At 34.8% G+C, this 19,675-nt stretch overlaps 1 protein-coding gene across 4 annotated transcripts; it reads right to left on the minus strand.

Moving 5' to 3' along the window:
* Positions 1-2,817: 2,817 nt before the first annotated feature.
* Positions 2,818-19,653, minus strand: LOC128211925 (peroxisome proliferator-activated receptor gamma coactivator 1-alpha-like). 4 transcript variants are annotated; one of them, XR_008257356.1, is made up of 14 exons: positions 19,522-19,653; positions 14,277-14,356; positions 12,987-13,181; positions 12,277-12,367; positions 11,735-11,816; positions 11,004-11,038; positions 9,544-10,657; positions 8,962-9,087; positions 8,717-8,770; positions 8,384-8,543; positions 7,687-7,867; positions 6,920-7,006; positions 4,303-5,045; positions 2,818-4,012 (listed from the first exon to the last, which is right to left on the minus strand). XR_008257356.1 is itself a non-coding variant. In XM_052917067.1 (13 exons), exons 2-13 carry the CDS (start codon positions 14,346-14,348, stop codon positions 4,936-4,938), a joined length of 2,277 nt encoding a protein of 758 aa, XP_052773027.1. In that variant the 5' UTR covers positions 14,349-14,356; positions 19,522-19,653; the 3' UTR covers positions 2,818-4,935. The 4 variants fall into 4 exon arrangements, 3 of the variants coding, with proteins under 3 accessions (XP_052773027.1, XP_052773026.1, XP_052773028.1); XM_052917067.1 differs by having other exon boundaries at positions 2,818-5,045; positions 8,384-8,513; XM_052917066.1 differs by having other exon boundaries at positions 2,818-5,045.
* Between the last annotated feature and the right edge of the window lie 22 nt (positions 19,654-19,675).

A 19,675-nucleotide genomic window follows, 5' to 3' on the forward strand; every position in this document is an offset into this window, starting at 1 on the left:
TATTAAGTTAGTTTGTTGTTGTCACACGTGAATATCATAAAAGGTGGTTTCGTTACAAACGCAGACATATCCACTACACTTGTTGATGTTTTGCCTTCTAATCAATTAAGCTTTCTAACTTACAAATTCCTCTTTTCATAGACATTTATATTTGGATCTTTATTGTCGTCGGTGCGGGACTGCGAGACACATTATACGTTTTATATTTCTCATAAATACCGACCACAGTTGCTGTCTATTAAAACATACACTAACGCCACACCCAGAAACTCAGATTTGCCTTTCTTATTTCCTGATACCAGTGTTCTAAAACATACACTAACGCCCCACTTGGATTTTTATTCCTGTGCATTTTAAGAATGTCAATCTATGTATGCTCCACTATCAAAAAATTCATAACATCTAAATTCACAGGTTGTATATTGGACCTTAGATTCTTACTTGTTTTTAAATGGCGATTTTTAAAACAAACACAAATGGTCAGCTCCCCAAAGACATGGGTAACGGTTGATGACAGGCGAATGAAAGCGAGTATCTCATACAGCCGGTTTTTATAACCTATTCGAGATCGAACCATTGTGTGGTTAACCAGCCATTCGGCCCAACACACGAACGAAATTAGTTAACTCCGGTTTGGTTGTTCTAAAATGAATCTTTATTGCATATATGAGGTAATGCGCGTACCAAGAAAAAGGGTTTTGTGAACTGGTTGGTTTGGTGCAGCAGATACCCGGCCTGTGACCCGAACGAATCCCGATTCCGCCAAAACGGGTGTACGCTTGCGTAGTTATTGGAAAAGGTCGACCAAATGTGGTGCACTTTATATTCGCTACCCAACACGACGGTGAGTGGTTCGGGCCCTTACGGGTACAAATGACAGCACTACATCAACATGCATGTTATACGCCTGGTAAGGGATCCAGCGCACACTCAAATGACGGTGTTGTAAAAAGGTTTTAGGTCGAACCAAGATGTGGTGCAATAGACACTCTGCACCTGACATGCGCGAAAATGTGCTTTCAAAAATGCATGGCTGGGCGTATGTGGGATCGTACGATTACGAAGAAGTTTTTAAAAGTGGTTTGAGGTTGAAGCAATGTCTAGTGCACGAGACACGCCTGTGTCACAAACATATCAAGTTTGTACGCCCCCAGAAAATATATGTACACAAAGATCAAATGTTTTAAGTATTTATTTACAAAACAATCCGTTCATGAAAGCACGATTTACAATTGTGTATTGTCTTTTACACCAATATCTTACCATAAATACAAACTGAACAAATAAGAAGGAATCTATCACCATGATATGAAGGGAATTAGGCTTAAAAGTCACAAGGGACAAGAATTAAGCACCATCAACATGTAACTAGATCAACCCAACTGTCAACAGAACTACAAAAACTTCCGTGAATGTACGTCACAAATTGCCAAGTATCAAAAATATATCTATGTAGACCTATGAGTAATCAAATGTATGTCAAAGCTTTTAAGATCATTGTTTTATACTGAAGTTTAAACAAATTAATCACCCGGAGGATTAAAAGCATCTAGAAATGTTGTTCAAATTTTTGACGTCCTCCATCATAAACAAGACTTAGTACAAAAACCACCTCAAAAACATAGCATAGTTCTCTAAAGCCATTAAAGGGACTTACTCATTTTTTTAAATGCACTTTTTTATGACGAAATAGTGTGACAAATCATAGTGTTACAAATAAGATACTAAAAGCTTTAACTCTTCAGAAAATATTGATGTTTTCTCAAATATCATCTTTGAAGACCACAATTTTCATGCGCATTAATAACACATATGGTCAAATATTAACAGCCTATGTACCGCTTCATAGTTGTCAGCTGGTTGATGGACATTATCACGTGATGTTATCAATGTATTGTTAAAAGGTCAAAATATCCATCACTTTTGAATACGTCCTAACTTTTGTTCAATTCCTGACGGCCAGTGGTGAAGGTGTTGGTTTTCTATTTTTTCTTGACTACAGGCTAAAATTTGCACCGCATTAAAACTAAAATACTTTTTTTTTCACAATAATTGTTGTTTTTTTGCAATTTCAATATCGTAGAGTAAAATAATGATAACATAGCGATTTCAGATTTATCTGAAACTAAGCTTCAGACCACAAACATGACTGATTCCCTTCAAGAATTGCAAGGTTGGTGTTTTTATGTCTAATTTTAATTGAAACACGATGCAATGTCAGAAAACCAGGTTTACAATGATTGACAGAAGAACTTCAGCCTTGTTCAAGAGTTTCAGTTTCAACCTTATTCTCTTTTTAGAAACACTGACCTTGACCCCAGGGGCCCCAAACACATTCCAATGAAAGGTCTAAATAAACGCTTCCTAAATACCAAGTTTAGTCAAGACATGTCAACCTTAACATAAGTTATTCAGTAATTAATATTTTCTAGTTTAAGAGACAGTGACCTTGATTCAAGATGCCCCAGTGCAATTCCAAGAAAGTTCTCCATAAACTCTTCATAATTTGTAGTCAAAATATGTCAACTCAGCTAAATTTATTACTACCTAACCATATTTCTAATTTTAGTAACAGTAACTGATCCAAGGGGCCCCAAACGCAATCCCATCAAAGGGGTCAATAAATTATTCCTAAATACAAACTGAAGTCAGATGTTAACACTAAATAAAAAAAAATTATGTTTCAACTGTTTATTTTTAATTTTAGTAAAAGTTACCTTAGCTTAACCCTGCCCCGCCGGACCACCCAAACAGCAACGTAAGTCATTCTATGTGAAAACCTGGTAACTAAAGGACAAATATACAAAACTCCAAATCTATTGTACTTTTGGTCATTTAATTTACACTTAAGCAATTAACTTCCTTTCAAATGAAAGCAATGATACCAGGCATGAGTTCACTAGGCATCAAAAGTTAACATAAAGATCAATTGAGCCATCAGAGAACTATTTGTGGGTTGGATTCATGAAGATGAAAGCTTTCTGCTTTTTGCCAATGACACTGACATCTTATCATGGTATAGGCACTACAATGTAATCAATCCCAAAAATAACTACAAGAACAAATAAAACGAAGCAAACATTATGCATAAACAATTCTCATTAACATTATGTAATTGACAAGTTTTCAAGAACAAAAATGTTTGAAAGTATCATGGGTTTAAGTAAACATATATACAATAGGCCAAAAACACATTGGAACAAAAATATGTATTATATACAAATATAAAGTAATATAATCATATGAAAAAAAAAGGAACAGTAGATTCTATTATACAAATACCATTTAATACAATTTATCAAGACATTTTAATAGCACGTTCTATACAGTATGTAGTAATAAAATATAAGTAAGCAGTTAACCAAATTTAATTCACAAAAACTAGAGATTGCTTTTTTGAAAAAGCGCATGTCTCCCCCATTGTGTGGTCGTAGGTGAGAAATAATCAATGATGGATCCCAAAATCAATAGGGGCCATCAACTAGTCATGACTAACTGGCATACCAAGTATGAAGTTCCTGGGTGTAAACGTTCTTGAGTTATTGAGCAGAAACCGGTTCTTCACCTCAAGGTCAGTGACCTTGACCTTTGACCAACTGATTGCAAAATCAACTAGACATCATGACCAACCTCACTTCAAAGTTTGGTGAACCTAGATCAAAGCATTCTCCTGATATTGCACGGAAATATTTTTTTACATTAGAGGTCACAGCGACGTTGACCTTTGACCTTGTGACCCCCCAAAATATAGGAGTTTTCTAAACCTCATGATCAACCTCCCTACCAAGTTTGGTGAACCTAGGTCAAACCATTCTCAAGATATTGAGCGGAAATGTTTTTTACATTGGGGGTCGCCGCGACCTTGACCTTTGACCTAGTGACCCCAAAAACAATAGGGATCTTCTACACCTCATGACCAACCTCCCTACCAAGTTTGGTGAACCTAGGTCAAACCGTTCTCAAGATTTTGAGCAGAAATGTTTTTTATATTGGGGGTCGCCGCGACCTTGACCTAGTGACCCCAAAAACAATAGGGATCCTCTACACCTCACGACCAACCTCCCTACCAAGTTTGGTGAACCTAGGTCAAACCATTCTCAAGATATTGAGCGGAAATGTTTTTTACATTGGGGGTCGCCGCGACCTTGACCTTTGACCTAGTGACCCCAAAAACAATAGGGATCTTCTACAACTCATGACCAACCTCCCTACCAAGTTTGGTGAACCTAGGTCAAACCATTGTCAAGATATTGAGCGGAAATGTTTTTTACATTGGGGGTCGCCGCGACCTTGACCTTTGACCTAGTGACCCCAAAAACAATAGGGATCTTCTACACCTCATGACCAACCTCCCTACCAAGTTTGGTGATCCTAGGTCATGCGGTTTTCCAGTTATCGATCGGAAACGAAGTGTGACGTACGGACGGACTGACGGACTACCGGACTAACGGACAGGGCAAAAACAATATGTCTCCCCCAGAGAGGGGGAGACATAATAAAGAATATAATCAATATTTGCAACTTCAGAAAAAAAATCGTTACATGCATGCTGGAAAGGTGCAAATGTAGCATAAAGGCATACAACAGGTAAGTTCATAGGAATATAACATAACAATTTAAATGGATACATATTCTAGAAATTATATTTCTAAATAAAAAAAATCATTTGTACATCCTCTCAAAAAGGTTGTTGTTTCTTACATTTGAAAAGATTGAATGATTTTATCGTCCTTTTATCTGTCAAGACTTTTCAATACATACCACAAATTTAACACACTGCAAATATTAATCTAATACAACATGAGTGAATATAAATCCTAGTCCCAAAATGTGTCAAGACTTTTTGATACTAACCATAAATTTAATGTAAAATAATGTAACCATTATAAGTATAATACAACTCATGTCCGTATCAATCCTAAATCCCACGATGTGTCAAGACTTCTTTATTTTAGCTTGAGCCTGTCTTAGCAGCGCATCAAAGTCTAGTCCACCTCCATGTTTTGGTGCAGAGTCATATTCTTCCTCAACCTCTTTGTTTCCGTCTGAAATACAACAAGGCATTTAAAGAGGCAACCGGGTAAATATTAAAAGTAAAAGGGTTAGAAGGTGACCCAATATGGGATTTATGGGGCAAAGGAAACCATATCGGGTGAGAAATGTTTCATTAATCCATCGGAATCGGAAAATAGACGCCATTTTGGTACGATACAAATTTGGTGACCGTTGACCAATCCTGGACGAATGGCGTTGCGTCATTTATGTTGGAGGCGTGATATACTGTGATATAATCTTTTATTGGCTGTTTTTCTCCCCAAATATATATGAAATGAGGGTGAAAAAAAAGAAGAAAAAAGTATCACTGGAAGCAATGAATGCTCCCCAAATGCCCATTTTCAATGAAAAGGCATAAATTGTAATACAATGAGCTGGTAGTAGGTACTGGTAATTGGCTGAAGCACTAATGCACATTAGTTAAACAAGAGCGCCAACTGTCACAAAATATGTCTGTCCTTATTTTAGGACACCAAGTTTGGTGAGAAGTGGTTGTAAGTTAAGCCAAATTACGAGAGCAGACACTTTTATTACAGTTTTTGCCAATTCAAAGGTAACAACTCTTGAATGAATGAGGAGGACTCATGGCTGTTAATCAAACATGACCAAGGAATTCTGCCCTTTCACATAACCTAATTTGGTGTTGATTGGAAAGTGGCATCTGCAGTCAATGATCAGAGTAAACTGAATTTCGGTAATTTATAAAATTAAAGGGTGATTTCTCTTGAATGACTCAAGGGAATATCGTTGATAAGAAATTTGTTCAAGATATATATACACATTCCGACCAAATTTGGACAAAGGCTTCTAAACTAATTGATCGTACAAGACCAATTTGATGTCGTTTCTATAATAATGGGCAATAACTCTTGAGTGACTACAGCAATATTTATGGTAATCATAATTTGTCTGAGATATTAAACCCATACAAATTCGGACTCAATTAGGTGATGATTGGACAAAGGCTTGATGAGTTATTGATAGGACAAGACCAATTTAATAAGATTTCTATAATCAAAGGGTGATAACTCTCGAGTGACTTCTGCGATCTGGCTGTTTATCAAACTTGTTTGAGATATTATGCCAATACACTTTCTGACAAATCTGACGGTAATTGCACAAAGGCTTCTAAAGTTATTGAGCTGACAAGACCACATGGTAATTACTATAAAGGCGATAACTCTCGAGTGACTAAAGCCATATGACTGGTTATTGATCTTGTCCAAGACAGTATGCAAATACAAATCCTGACCAAATTTGGTGATGATTGGACAAAATTCTAAAGTCACTAGATTTCTAAAGTTCATACTTACGGCCCCCTAAAAACTGGTTTGGTTAGGGTTACATCCTTTTCAAAATCAGGTAGGGTCGGTAGGCTTTTATTTTCATTTTTTTTTTTTATTAGGATTCATATAAGAATGTAATTGTTGTCTTCTGAGCATTAACAGCGTTATAGTAATATTCTGAGTAAAGATTTAAAGGTTTTAAACTACATATATTAAAACACAGTTTTACACTCTCATCACATTCCTCTAATCAACTATCTTTATTTATAGTTTCTTTTAAATCCCTACTTTCCAAGAATATGAGTACTTTCCATGGACGTGTAAGATAGGTTTATCCCGACCCAAGTGTAGGGCATTTTGCCGAAATGAGAATTACTGAGTTTCCGCAGACGCTTCCTCCTCAATTAAATAAAATATTGTTAAAATTACATGTTTGTGCTGGAACTCTTTTGTGCTTAGTGAAACAAGAAAGTAGTTCCATACAGGTACATTTTTTTATCTTTGCCCATGGGCAACAAGTACATATTTTGTAATTAGACTGGCTGACAACATGTTGCTTTGCTAAAAAACAAGCTTACCTAAGTCAGCATACTCGATATCACAAAACTGTCTGCGACCTCCAAAACACAGGTCAAATTGTCTTAATTCTGGGATTTTTTTACCCCCTGAAAGAAAATAGACAGTCATATTTAACCATTCAAACAAGAAGAAAGAATAAACACCATAAAATCAACACTGACATAATTGAAGTTCACATTTCAGATATACGTATGTTCTTACTGTAACAGATAATATTCAATTCAAATTTTATTATTTATTAATATTAACTTAACATGTATCAGTATGTCTCTTGTCTTCAGAAAATAGCAGAAAATAAAATCAATATGACAACATTATTGATTTGCTCATGAAAATAATGGTCTATTTACAGGAAACAGACTCAAGAGAGTGATTTATATGAGCCTATGTTACAGCTGTCTTCACAATCATAATATAACAGAGGTTACAAAGCATGACTTGCAAATGTGCTTTTGGACTGCTTTTTATAAAGCAAATCATTCAGTTCTCTGAATAATTTCCAACCATAAGCATTTAGCAAACATCAAGAGTATATAATGTAAAATGTGTTTCATGTGATCTACGTCACATAAGTTTGAAAATATATAAACTAGAGCTGTCACAGGAATGATGAATAACCCAGAATTCCAACTGGACACATGAATGACAAACTATTTCTTTGAAAGAGGCCATATCTCTGAGGTAATTGAACACTGTAATTCCACAAATCAAGCTTGACCAAAGTATGTTGTATAAGCTAATTTTAGACAAAAATCTGTTTCCTCACTCTCAATAGCAGCGAATGCATCACAAGTATAGGTGAAGGTCACAAAGCCATAGTTGTCACCACATTCACGGAAATGAAGCTGAACGTTCTCTATGTCCCCAAAACGAGAGAAATTGTTCCGGAGTTGATGGCGGGTGTAGCTGTTTGGTATTCCGCCAACATATACAATTCTGCGATCCTTCTGTAATTAGGAAGAAAATGATATCGATGAACAATGGCTCGATTGTTTAGGATTTCAGTTAAAGTCAACAACATAGTTAACAGCAGAGTTGTTAACTTTAAATGGAAAAGAGTTTGTGATCTGCTAATATGATTAAATAAAACAGCTGAAACATCTGTCTCAGACCTTGTCAAATATACCGCAGATCACAACTGAGTTCTTGAAAGTTCCAGAAACAATGGTAATAAAAATTTATTGTTAATTTTAACTTTGTTATGAACAATCAGAGCATTTTCCAGTTATGTGTACTACGTTATAGTGATATCTTTTAATAATTGGTATAAGATCACTCCAAACCTTGAATATAGACCAAAGTGTTAAAATCATATTCAAGGGCACACATTCTTAGACAACATGGCAATCAATCATGTAAATATGCCAGGCCCTACTACCAATCATAATGGTTATGTGTACCAAGCTTAAGAATTTCAATCAAATAAATAGGTACCCAGCAATAATCTGTATAGCAATACCCACCATCTGTTGTTGTTTCTCCTCCTCACGTTTTAACCTCATTTCCTCTTGTCTTCGTTCCCGTGACAATGCACGCTGACGTCTTTCCTTGGAACAACTTCGACTCCGACTCCGGTAATGCGGGTCACCACTTCTGTCGACAGAATGTCTACCCCCTGAGTGTCTGTATAAAACATAACTTTTTGAAGAACAAAAAATAACCTATATCAGATATTTTAACCATTCTGTCACAACATAAGCCTTGTTAATACAACTAAGTTCAAGATGCATAATTTTAACATATAAAAAAATTGGCTTTAATTTTCAGAAAGTCTGCATTCAAAAAATCACACTGACCTGCGATGTTTTCTTGAACGTGATCTTGACCGAGAGAAGGATTCTGGTGGCGACCTACAGCAATAAGTCAAAGAAGCTTATAGTATTACACGTATATTGATTAAAATGATCAACAATGAATGAAAAGTTCTGTAAAAAGCATCCAATCATTTAATTGAATGAAGGGTCAGTCTTTGATGATAGTTGTAACGAATATGAACTTTTAAGAAAGATAAAAGAAGAAGTTAAAAAATGAAACTGCTTACTTAAAATCCTGTCTAGATCTGTCTGATCTGAAGCGCTGTTCTCTACTCCAGGCCCTCTCTGACGACCCTGATCTTGACCTTGAGCGAGCCAACTTCGGGGAATCACATGAAGAACACGACTGGACACTGTAGAATGGGAGAGTATATATATTGAGAAAACTTCAGTAAAAAGGAAAGTAGTTCATCAAAGTAGAAATGCAGGCTTGCCCTGCCACTGGGGTGTAGAGACAGGATACCTTGGATATGTTTACTCATATGCTAGAAGCATTTCCAGCATACCAAATTTTAAATACAATCATTTTTTACGAGAGCTTTTTCGACAGCGCACTGAACTTTACGCCGCTATGTGCATGACACTGAAGTTTGGATGAGTAGTATAGCTCTCCATATTCTTTAAATAGTCAGGCTAAAATGGTATATAACTGCTTTAAATTTGGTCTCCATGAAAGTTTTTATTTCAACAACAGATTGATTTCTTTAAAAAAAAAAATGTCAGCCAAAGATTAAAATTACCAAATGTACCTGTAACTACAATGTAATATTTTCATATTAAGATACAATGCAGAATTCATTCAAACTGACCTTGAGCAACTAGATGACCTCCCGCATGATGACCTTGAGCAGCCAGAGCAGGAAACAGAACTGCCAGAACTAGAGTACCCAGAACATGATGAGTATGATTGTCGTCTCTGTCTATAACTCCTCTCAACACTCCGGCTTGGCCTTTCATGGTTTGACCTAGATCTATGACATGACCTTGACCTATTTCTGGACGGAGATCTAGAGTGACAGGATCCAGATGGTGACCTAGACCCTGATTTAGAACATGAACTAGTGGAGATGGCTGGACTGTGCTCTCTGCTTGAATACCCACTACTTGTCTTACTCTCTTCCATACTTTTGAAGACTTGGTCGGATTCGTTTACAGAGTCATACTTTGTGCTATTTGTGAAAGAACTGAAGTATTCTGGAAGTTTATTATATGCTGATGTGTCTCTAACTGGAGAGATTGCCCTAGATTCAATGTGATCATGCACTGCAATCCCTCCCCTACCATACGCACATGATGCAGTCTTTCTGATTTGTTTCCTGGGAATTGATAAAGCTGTATAGTAGGAAGGAATCTTATCGAAGAATTGTCCATCATTCTCTGAGTTATCCCTCTTTCTCCTATTTCTATCTTCATTTTCAAAATCATCAACAACAATCTCACCATCTTCACAATCTTTATTGTCGTTAGAAGCAACAGTATTTGAAGCCATTTTGCTATAACCATGATCAAAATTGACCTGTTCACAGACATTCTTTTCTTCAACTACTGTTACATTCTCTTGCTCAGTTTCCTTCTCAATCAGCTGAGTTTTCTCCTTTTTCATACTGATATAATTTTCAATGACCTTGGCACAGTCCTTCACTTTAAGAATAACTTTACTCTTAGCTTCAATCTCCTTAGCTTTCTGTTCTTCAAACAAAGCATGGCTGTCCTTCAGAGAAGAATTCTGCATCATTATTCTTTGAAGTCTCCTGGGTGTACAGTTTGTTGGCATGGCTACGGGATGACCTCTGGTCATTGCCCTACCGCGTCCACGTTTAGCAGGCACCATCATGGGCAGCATGACAGCAGTCTTAGGCTTCTGGTTGGGTTTGACATTCTGTAGGTGTTCTGCACTGGCCATGATTGTCTTTTCGACATTTCCTACAGAAGCAAAACAAAACTTCACTGGAGGTATCTAAAAACACTTCTCCACTATATCTCATAATCTGTCCATTTATCTTTGGATACACCAATTGCTCAATCAGTTAGTCAACATATTTAAAGCCATGGGTATAGTTACTGTAATAGTTTGGTTTCATATGTTTTTTTAGTTACACATAAACCAGCATAATTACAAATAGAATATGAATTTGCTGCAAGTATGTCTTTAAACTCAAGAAATGAAATATTTACAAATTTGGAAAAAATGTGAAAGTCATTCCACCTCAATTCAGTGATTTAAGTCTGCAAATGCCACTCTAGTCACAGGAAAATAAACAATACTAACCATTACTATCCATGATCTGTTCACTCTCTATGGCACTAGAAAATAGAATAAATATTTCGTTCAGTTGCTGCGTATAAAAAAATTGAGAGGAGTGGTAAACTGCTCTAAACCTTCAACAAACTTTGATAAATGATACAGTTTTCCACTCATTTCTCCACTGCACTCATGTTTAAGTTTAACCATGTTTGTTTACTTCAGCAGTATATGACCCACTTAGATAATTTCATCACCGACATTCGCTGATATCAATGATGGCTTAAAGCAGAAAAATGAATTATTTATGAGAAAAATATAAAGAAGGTATCCATAAAATAGTGAAGATTGTTTTACCTTCTTATTTTAAAATAATTATTTAGAGACAATTTGCATATTATTTCAAGAACAAAAAATGTCCTCATTTTTTTTTCATTTTCCCATTCACTGACCTTTACATTTGAGGGTAAACGAAGTTTTATGTTCAAAAAAATTTCACTTTCATAAATGTACACAACAGTTCAATTTTGAGTATGGTCTATCAACAAAGAAATTCGTTTGGGCGTAATAAATTGTGTAGGAACTTTGATCATACAACCTATATGCATTTAATGTATACATTAAAATTACAGGTTTTATGACCAAAATTGATACATAAACTTTTTCATTGCACATAGAAGAAAGTTTGATCTTGTGAGTGATTTGTCTTTAAACAATGATCACTACATACGCATTTAACACAAACAATAATCCCTCACCTATGGAAAGTGATGAGAGACTGGTTATCATTGTATGTTCCATTATTTCTGGAAGTCTGTTCAGAATCAAGGCCCTGGGAAGCTGTAAATGATAAAAAATACAAATGGCTGCTGTGTAAGCTTTATTACATTTTTTGATTGTTTGGAGAATGAGGAACCAAAAGTGCGTACCCGGCTGGGTTTTGAAAGGAATTGAGTTCAAATGGATAAATAATTACAGCATTAGTTTGATACGATCAAAACTGCAGACTGTATCACATTCACAAGCAATTGTTTACAGACTCTTGGACAGACTCAGGGATAACAGAAAATGCACCATTGCATTTACAAGCCTGGCCATGGACTAGAAGAGCAAAAACAGATATAAATATATAAGTATTTATTGTCCTCGCAAAAAAGTAAATAGGGTGTTGATAAGCAGCACATTTTAGTCAAATAATTCATTTTAATGCAAGATAAAATTGAAATCCACCAGCAAACAAAGTCAAAATATTTGCTACATTTGCTTGCATTATCTTTAACAAAACAGTGAGATTATGCACCTTCTTCAAACTGCTCCAGTAGACTCCCTACATCTGTAGCTTCTATACATTCTTTCTTAGCCTCAACTGGCTTCTGAAGAATCCCAGAGTCCTAGATAACAAAGGTATCATTTCATTATCAAACCATTCCTTCTTATTGTTCTTTCTGACCCTACAAAAACTCTAACCATGAATATAACTCAAGTACAGTCAAACCTTGTTGACTCAAACTCGCTTGGCTCGAATTCTTCGTTGACTCAAATTGGATGTAAAGTACTGATTTCTTTATACTGAATATAAGCATTCCCGCTTGGCTCAAATTTTCCGAGGCTCGAAGTATTTTCGTTGGTCCCTAGGAGTTTGCGGCAACGTGGTTAGACTGTATTAAGTAAATTAAGCTAAATGGACAATTCACTATTACCCAACCTTACACAGAAGATGTGGCTTATAAAAAAATAGCATTTAATTAACTTCTTTATTCAAAATAGGTAGGTGCATTTAGGATTTGAAACTTTTAGAAGCCCTAATTTTGATTAAAAGCAGCTTCATAGATAGCCTATTCAGCATTTTTCATTTTTTAACAGGACTGTAATAATGATAAAGAAATGTTTGGAGTAAAACATTGCCATACTTAAAACTAAAATTTACCCATACAAAAGTAATTCAGCTATGACAATGCAAAACAAAAGAGTTTGCAGCTGTCCTAACATTCAGATAAATAAGAACCATACCTGGAGAAGACTTTTCATCTTTAAAGGGGGACAACTCTCAACACAGTTGTTTTTCACATTCAAGCTGGGGCACCTCTCAAAAGAGTGGCTTTTCATCTCCAAAAGATTAGGAGTAGCCTCCTCTGGCATGGTAGAGTGTGTGGAGATCGTGGACATCACATCATCTATGATTGTCTGCTCCATGAAGCCAAAGTCCTGAAAAAATTATGAATATTTTAGGAATTTTGAATGAAACAGCCAATGATACAAACACCAGCTATAGTAATGCCCGAAAAACAGGTAATATAATATACATTTCGGGAACTGAGAGAACCAATTTGTAAGAGTTTGGAAAGCAAGAGCTGAAGTTTAAAAAAAAATTGTAAGTCATAGATAAAAAACCTAACATTTACAGTAGAACCGGTAGCTGGATTTTTATTGTTTCTTTAACTCCATTTTCTGAACAATAAACAGCACAACAATTACTTTCTAAGCTACAATGTAACAATCCATATATTTTAATGCTTCAATTTTAGCCAGTGCTTGTTTTCAATATGATACATAATAAATTATATCCTTCTAAAGACATGCAAAGCAACTGCAAAATTTGTTTTATTCAGTGTATTAATCAATACATTTTACAAACACTCCTATATTACTCATTATCTTACTTGAATCTTAAATTACTTTCATTATGATCGCTGGCTGAAAACTACCTAAGTCTGTTATAACAGGATGAAGTTAAGCTTTTATTCTTCTATAAATTTTGATATAATTTTTTTTTTTTTTTGGCATTTTATTATAAGTTATCTGACTGCATGATTAGCAAAAAAAGTTTTATTTATCCAAATCAGGTAAAAGTTAGAGATTTTGCTGAACAAAATAAGCTAATCAAGTAATTCTAAAGCTTAAGAAGTTTCGTATATCAGGGCCTGGACTATTAACAGTTTCTGTTTCAAGACAACAACTAATAACAAGAATGATGCAATTGAAATGCCGAGGTTTGTTTGTTATTATGGATGGGAATTGTTGGGAAAACTGTATTGCGATCATAATATCAAGATATTTCCATCATGTATCCTTATAGAATTGTTTTAACAACAAAAGCAAATGTTACATTGTAATAATTATAAAGTTATGATTAAACGATTACAATTTGTCATATCTCAGTGACTTACTTATATATAATACCTTTGCAATTTAATCAACCAAAAAAGAAAAAAAGAGAATACCTTATATATACACTACTGTAATCAAACTAACAACAAATCATAATTTCATAGCATACTGGTGAATGAAAGGTCTACTCACGAGGTTGTAATCCGGCCCCAAGGCGTGGATATACAGGTCAGACACAATGTCTGCTTCCACGTCTAGCTCCATCAGTGCTTCTGAAAAAACAGTTTATACCCTCAAATGACAGCGGTCAAAATTGATCTCTCTTTACAAGCCCTACATGTACAAAATATTTTCTTGGCTTTCTTGGAAGTACAGCAAATATTTTTCTTTTTTAAATATGTTTCTCAATATTTTGATAAGTGATATATATTTCAGAGTTCACAAACATCATCCAAAATATATAGAGGATAATTGTATGTTTCAGTGAAAGATCATAGTATATCAAATTTCACCGAGGGAGCACCGAAATTTAAATTCATGAGTGGCATAGCCCAAAGTGAAACATTCAGTTTTTGTGGTACACTGAATTTTTGAAACAAACATTTTTTTCTTTTTATTATATGCTAAAAATTGGAATTAAAAGTAATTTAATCACACTTTTTTAGAGGAACCTGCCAAGTTGTATGCGCAAGTAACATCTTTTTGGAAACTATGTTGTTAAAATTGTGTACCAGCCATGTACACGCTGACGTTTGATTTGGAACCCAAAGCTGGCTAAATTTTCAAAACAGTGAAACTATCAAATTGATCAGATAGCATATATTATGATAAAAATAAAATATCATTTGAGCGAAATGTCTCGATTACATCCACCAAAATGATATTAAGAACACTAACTTGAATTACATAACATTATTATTCCATGTGTTCAGGCTCATCAGCCTCCACCAATTGGATCACCTGACAGATTCACATTTTATCATTTAGAGGAGCACTGACAATCAAATATTCATCCATCAGATTTTAACAGTTAAAGCAAACTTGCCATGAAGTAACAAAAACAAGGCCATTATAATAATTAGTCGTTAATTGGTTTTATTAAGTGAGTTATTTAGGAGCTTGTGCATGTACACATGCTAGTATAGAATGATGGGCATTTCTCCTTGAACACTTGATAATGTAAAGTTGGCACTAAGCTTTGCCTCGTCTTCCGACTAATATTTAGAAACCTCAACATAAGAGCTATGATACACTATTACATGTACATCTAGTTTGTGTTTCCGCATAAAAACCAGTGTTGTTTCTTTAGGGCCGAAATTCACCCCCATTCACCTACTGAAAAAGTATGTATTTTTCCCCTACCAAGGTAAAAATAATAAATAACATTTTTTGAGGCATTGACCTTTAATAGTTTAGGAAATTTAGCAATTTAGTGCCATTTATGGATATGTCAATAGGATTGTTGAATAAAAGACTTGACAACTAGAAGAGCATTATATGATACATGTTAATATTTTCCTCCATTCTGCCTAATGATGCTATTTTTCCTTCATATCAATAAGCCCCTCCACTATTCCCTTATAAGTTGGAAAAAACACTGAAAGTTCTATCAAATACCTTGAAATATATCCATGTCAATCATGAAATACACTATTTTTCTCAAACTGAACTGAATTGTGGATACATCAGAGATCATTAATTGAAGAACATGCTGCATAAGTAAAGTCACAACATGATTTTTTTTCATTAAAAATGTTTTCTTCAACTTTGCATTTCCAACTGTGCGTAACAGAGCATGTGGTTGCCTATAGAAATAATGTGCTCATGCTGATAATTTCTCCTGTCAGGGAACATCAAACAATTGCAAAACTGAATGGAAAATTTTGATATCAGTAAAGTTAATACTGGTACTTCACAATATGGTCAGTGTTTCATGAAGATAGATACCTAGATAAAGGACATCAATTTTAGCTAGTAAAATTTAACTGAATGAAAATGTCACCTGAATCATTAAATATGAGTAAATAAGACCAAAAAGAAAATGGTTGGGCTATTATTTCTTTTATCAGGCTTTATGTAAGAATGTTATTGTCATCATTGGCCAATTGCATTGAATCTATCTTCTGTAATGGCTGTATGTATAGGTTTTAAACTACATATTAAAACAAACACTTAAAAACTGACTATAAAAACCTATTTCATAGGTAATAAGGGTCGGGTCACCTGAACCAAATGTATTTTTTAGGGCTAAAAGAAATCATCTTATACTGACCCTTAAACTCTTGACAATTCATAACTCAATCTTCATGTAATTGTTAGATTATCTTAACAAAATTGAAAAAACAACAACAACATAATTATATTACACTTGCTTTTAAGATATAAACAATAAATTTTCTTTTGTCTTGGTGAATTGTTGGCAACCTTTTAGGTCTTTCAAAATAACTGCATAGACATATACCTAAAACCACAAATATTAGTTTTCATTGATTTTAATAGGCCATGATTATCTTTAAATGGCATGATGTTATGACATTGGTCATCATGTTTGCCACAAGGTGAAGGATATCTTTATAGTGTGGACATTTAAATGTCAAGTTAAGCATTATCTTGGTTCACAAAGTTCAAAAGTTGAGCGCATTAGATCATGTTACAAGCACGCATGTTCATGTAAAAAATTGGTGTGCACCCAGATTGAGTACCAGGTTAAAACATGTACATTACGAAAAAAAATCCATTTAAGTATTATTGATTGCATTTATTATGCCCTAAAATACCAGTTTTTGCTCCATTGTCACCAGTTCTGCTGAATTAAAATTGTGTTGTGACACAGGATTCATGCACCAGGGAGTAGAAAAAACTTGTCTAGTGTTGCCTAAGTTGTTAGTTTTTAATTGTTCAAAGAACAAATCCTATGCGATGGAACATTACAAGACAGCCATTCATAAGCATGTAACTCTGCATGGTGGCAAGCTTTTTGTTGCCTTATGAGGAACGCTATTTTGATTGAGCTCATTACATTGAAAATCTGTGAAAAGTATTATTGGTATGAGTATAATATTTTGTATGATATGGTTCCTGTGACATGCCTGAGCAAATTAGGGTAGGTAGGTTGGTTTTGTCTTCTTTTTAAGAAGCATTCCCTTTATCTCCTTCATATGTGTGCGTGTTTCTACAACTTCTGGCTGTATATATACTAAACAAACAATGCTTTTATGTAGCTTGAGGCTTTTACTCACGCTCTGTAGCATTTTATAAACTCCTATGAAACATTATTGCTGCACGGTGGGTGGTTTTTACACAATTTCCCATATAACCCATTTATGGGGCTCCCTTAGTGCACAGGACTCCAGGGTTCTGGTGAGAAAGCTTGTCACATTAAATCTTAAGGCCAAAAATGGTTTGCTTAGGGTGACATCCTTTTCAAAAACAGGTAGGGTAGGTAGGCTTTTTATATTTTTCATTTTTTTTTTATTTGGTAGTATGAACATTATTGTCATCATTGAAGAAGGGTGTTATGGTGATCTTCTGTATAATGCTTTAAAAAATTTAAACTACACATTAATTATTTTATTTACCAACTGAATACAGACTATTACAAGAGCTGTCCTAAGACAGCGCGCTCGACTACACTACTTTGACTATTACAATTTACTATCAAACAATACCCCGGTAATAGAAAGTTCAAAATATCATTTCGGAAAGAAATCCTTATACATAGTATCAACATGACCATTTACATTAGTGACATTCATTTTGGACAAAGACTATCGATTGCCGCCAACATGACATTGTCAGGGACGATAAATCAATACTCAATAAAAGACTCGTTGACGGCCATTTAGGTGGACTAGCCTAGAAAACATTTTCCAGTGCCAGACTTGCTAGTCCATATAAACAGCCGCTTTTGAGTCTTTGACTATTTATGTTTTGGTGACTCTACGCGTCCATATCCCACTTGTTTTCCTAGCCAAGAATGACAGATACCAGCGCTAAGTATATTGAGCGGAAAGATACACGGCACCTGCTAGACAGTTCAAAAATGGTGATGCTTTGATGCTTTGTTGACAGATTGATCTGAATTTGTGTTTCATAAAACACTTAAGTGTAATAAGAGAAAGGTATTGGCTAAAAATAATTTATGTTTAACTTTTGTGTTTTTATTTAACAATGCAGTGTTAAATATTGTGGAGTTACAGTTGAAGAATATATTTAACATTGGTATGAATCAGCCGACTTGTGGCGTTTGGGGAACAAAATGAATATCCAAATGTTAAAAAAGTTCATTATATGCGCATTATTGTGGCTAAGGGCTTGCTAGTCTAAAATAATAGACGTGTTATACGGGATTCTTTCAATCCCTAACATCTAAACGGGAATGTGCAAAAAACGGGGGTGTTTAAAAAATATTGAAATTATTTTAAGTGAAGTATTTTATGGTTGAAATTGATCATAAAGAGTTATATTCATATTTTACCATGTAAGTGAAATGTTATCTTGCACTAAACAAGCATTTTATGCATTAAAACGAGTTGTTTACCTTTCCAATAAAACGAAAGTTTACTGACACAGAAAAAAATTATGCGAAGGGGAACAACTCGAAACAATCGTAATAACTCAGCCTCCTCCGACAAAGCTTAGAGATAGACCTCGTTATACAATCGTAACAACTCGGCCATGGCCGAAATGTTCCGAGCGATTTAAAACTGTGCCCTGAAGCCTTGCAGGTGCCCTTCATGTATATATCGTTATGTTTTGACAGAATGAAATGAAGAAAAGCTGTCAAACTCATAATTATAAGTTGGATATTTATTTTTTGTGTACGGAACTAATATAAAATAACATTATCTGGTAATATTTCTTGTTTTTATGATATTTTATAGACTCTATATGCTTTAACCCGGAATCCTGATCGGAACAACTACCCACTTTTGATACAAAACAATTTGTACGTGAAGGATTTGCCATATCAAAAATCTAAAAATAATCCGCCAACGTACAATTATTTGGACTAAGGGCTTCCATGCTTGTGCCAACTTCAGCCACTGGTATTAAAAGAATGTGTTACTGAAATGTTTTAACTGGGAGCCATCACAACCTCACTGGTACCTACAAAAGCTGTCTTGTAATGTACCATCACATAGGCATTGGCTAGTAATACCCTAACTCAGTAACTGGCTTCAGTAAAGAATGGTCATGATGATCTAAAAATCATTTCTGACAAAGATTAAAACAACAATGGCAATTACAATTCAATTTTTAAAAAGCATTACAAATGCACTTAAGTGTTATGAAGTAGCAAATAACTGCCATAACTGGATAAGTGTACTTTAATCAGTTGTAGTTTGTGAACACGTGGTCCCTGTCAAAAATGTAAACATAGCGTGGTCAAGATATTATTTATTAATAAACATAAATGACGAAGCTTTACACTTACGAAGTTTGTTTGACACGGTAGACGTCCGACTTGGTTTAAATAATTACTGGTTGTCGTTGTGTTTTTATCTTGTGAAACGCTTCAGACCCTCACAAACTTGCCAATTTGTACACACATTGGGTTTACTCATCAGCATCTACTGAACTTCCGGTTT

This window comes from Mya arenaria, chromosome 12 (assembly GCF_026914265.1).
Source record: "Mya arenaria isolate MELC-2E11 chromosome 12, ASM2691426v1".
In the NCBI taxonomy this organism is placed as follows: Eukaryota; Metazoa; Mollusca; class Bivalvia; order Myida; family Myidae; genus Mya; species Mya arenaria.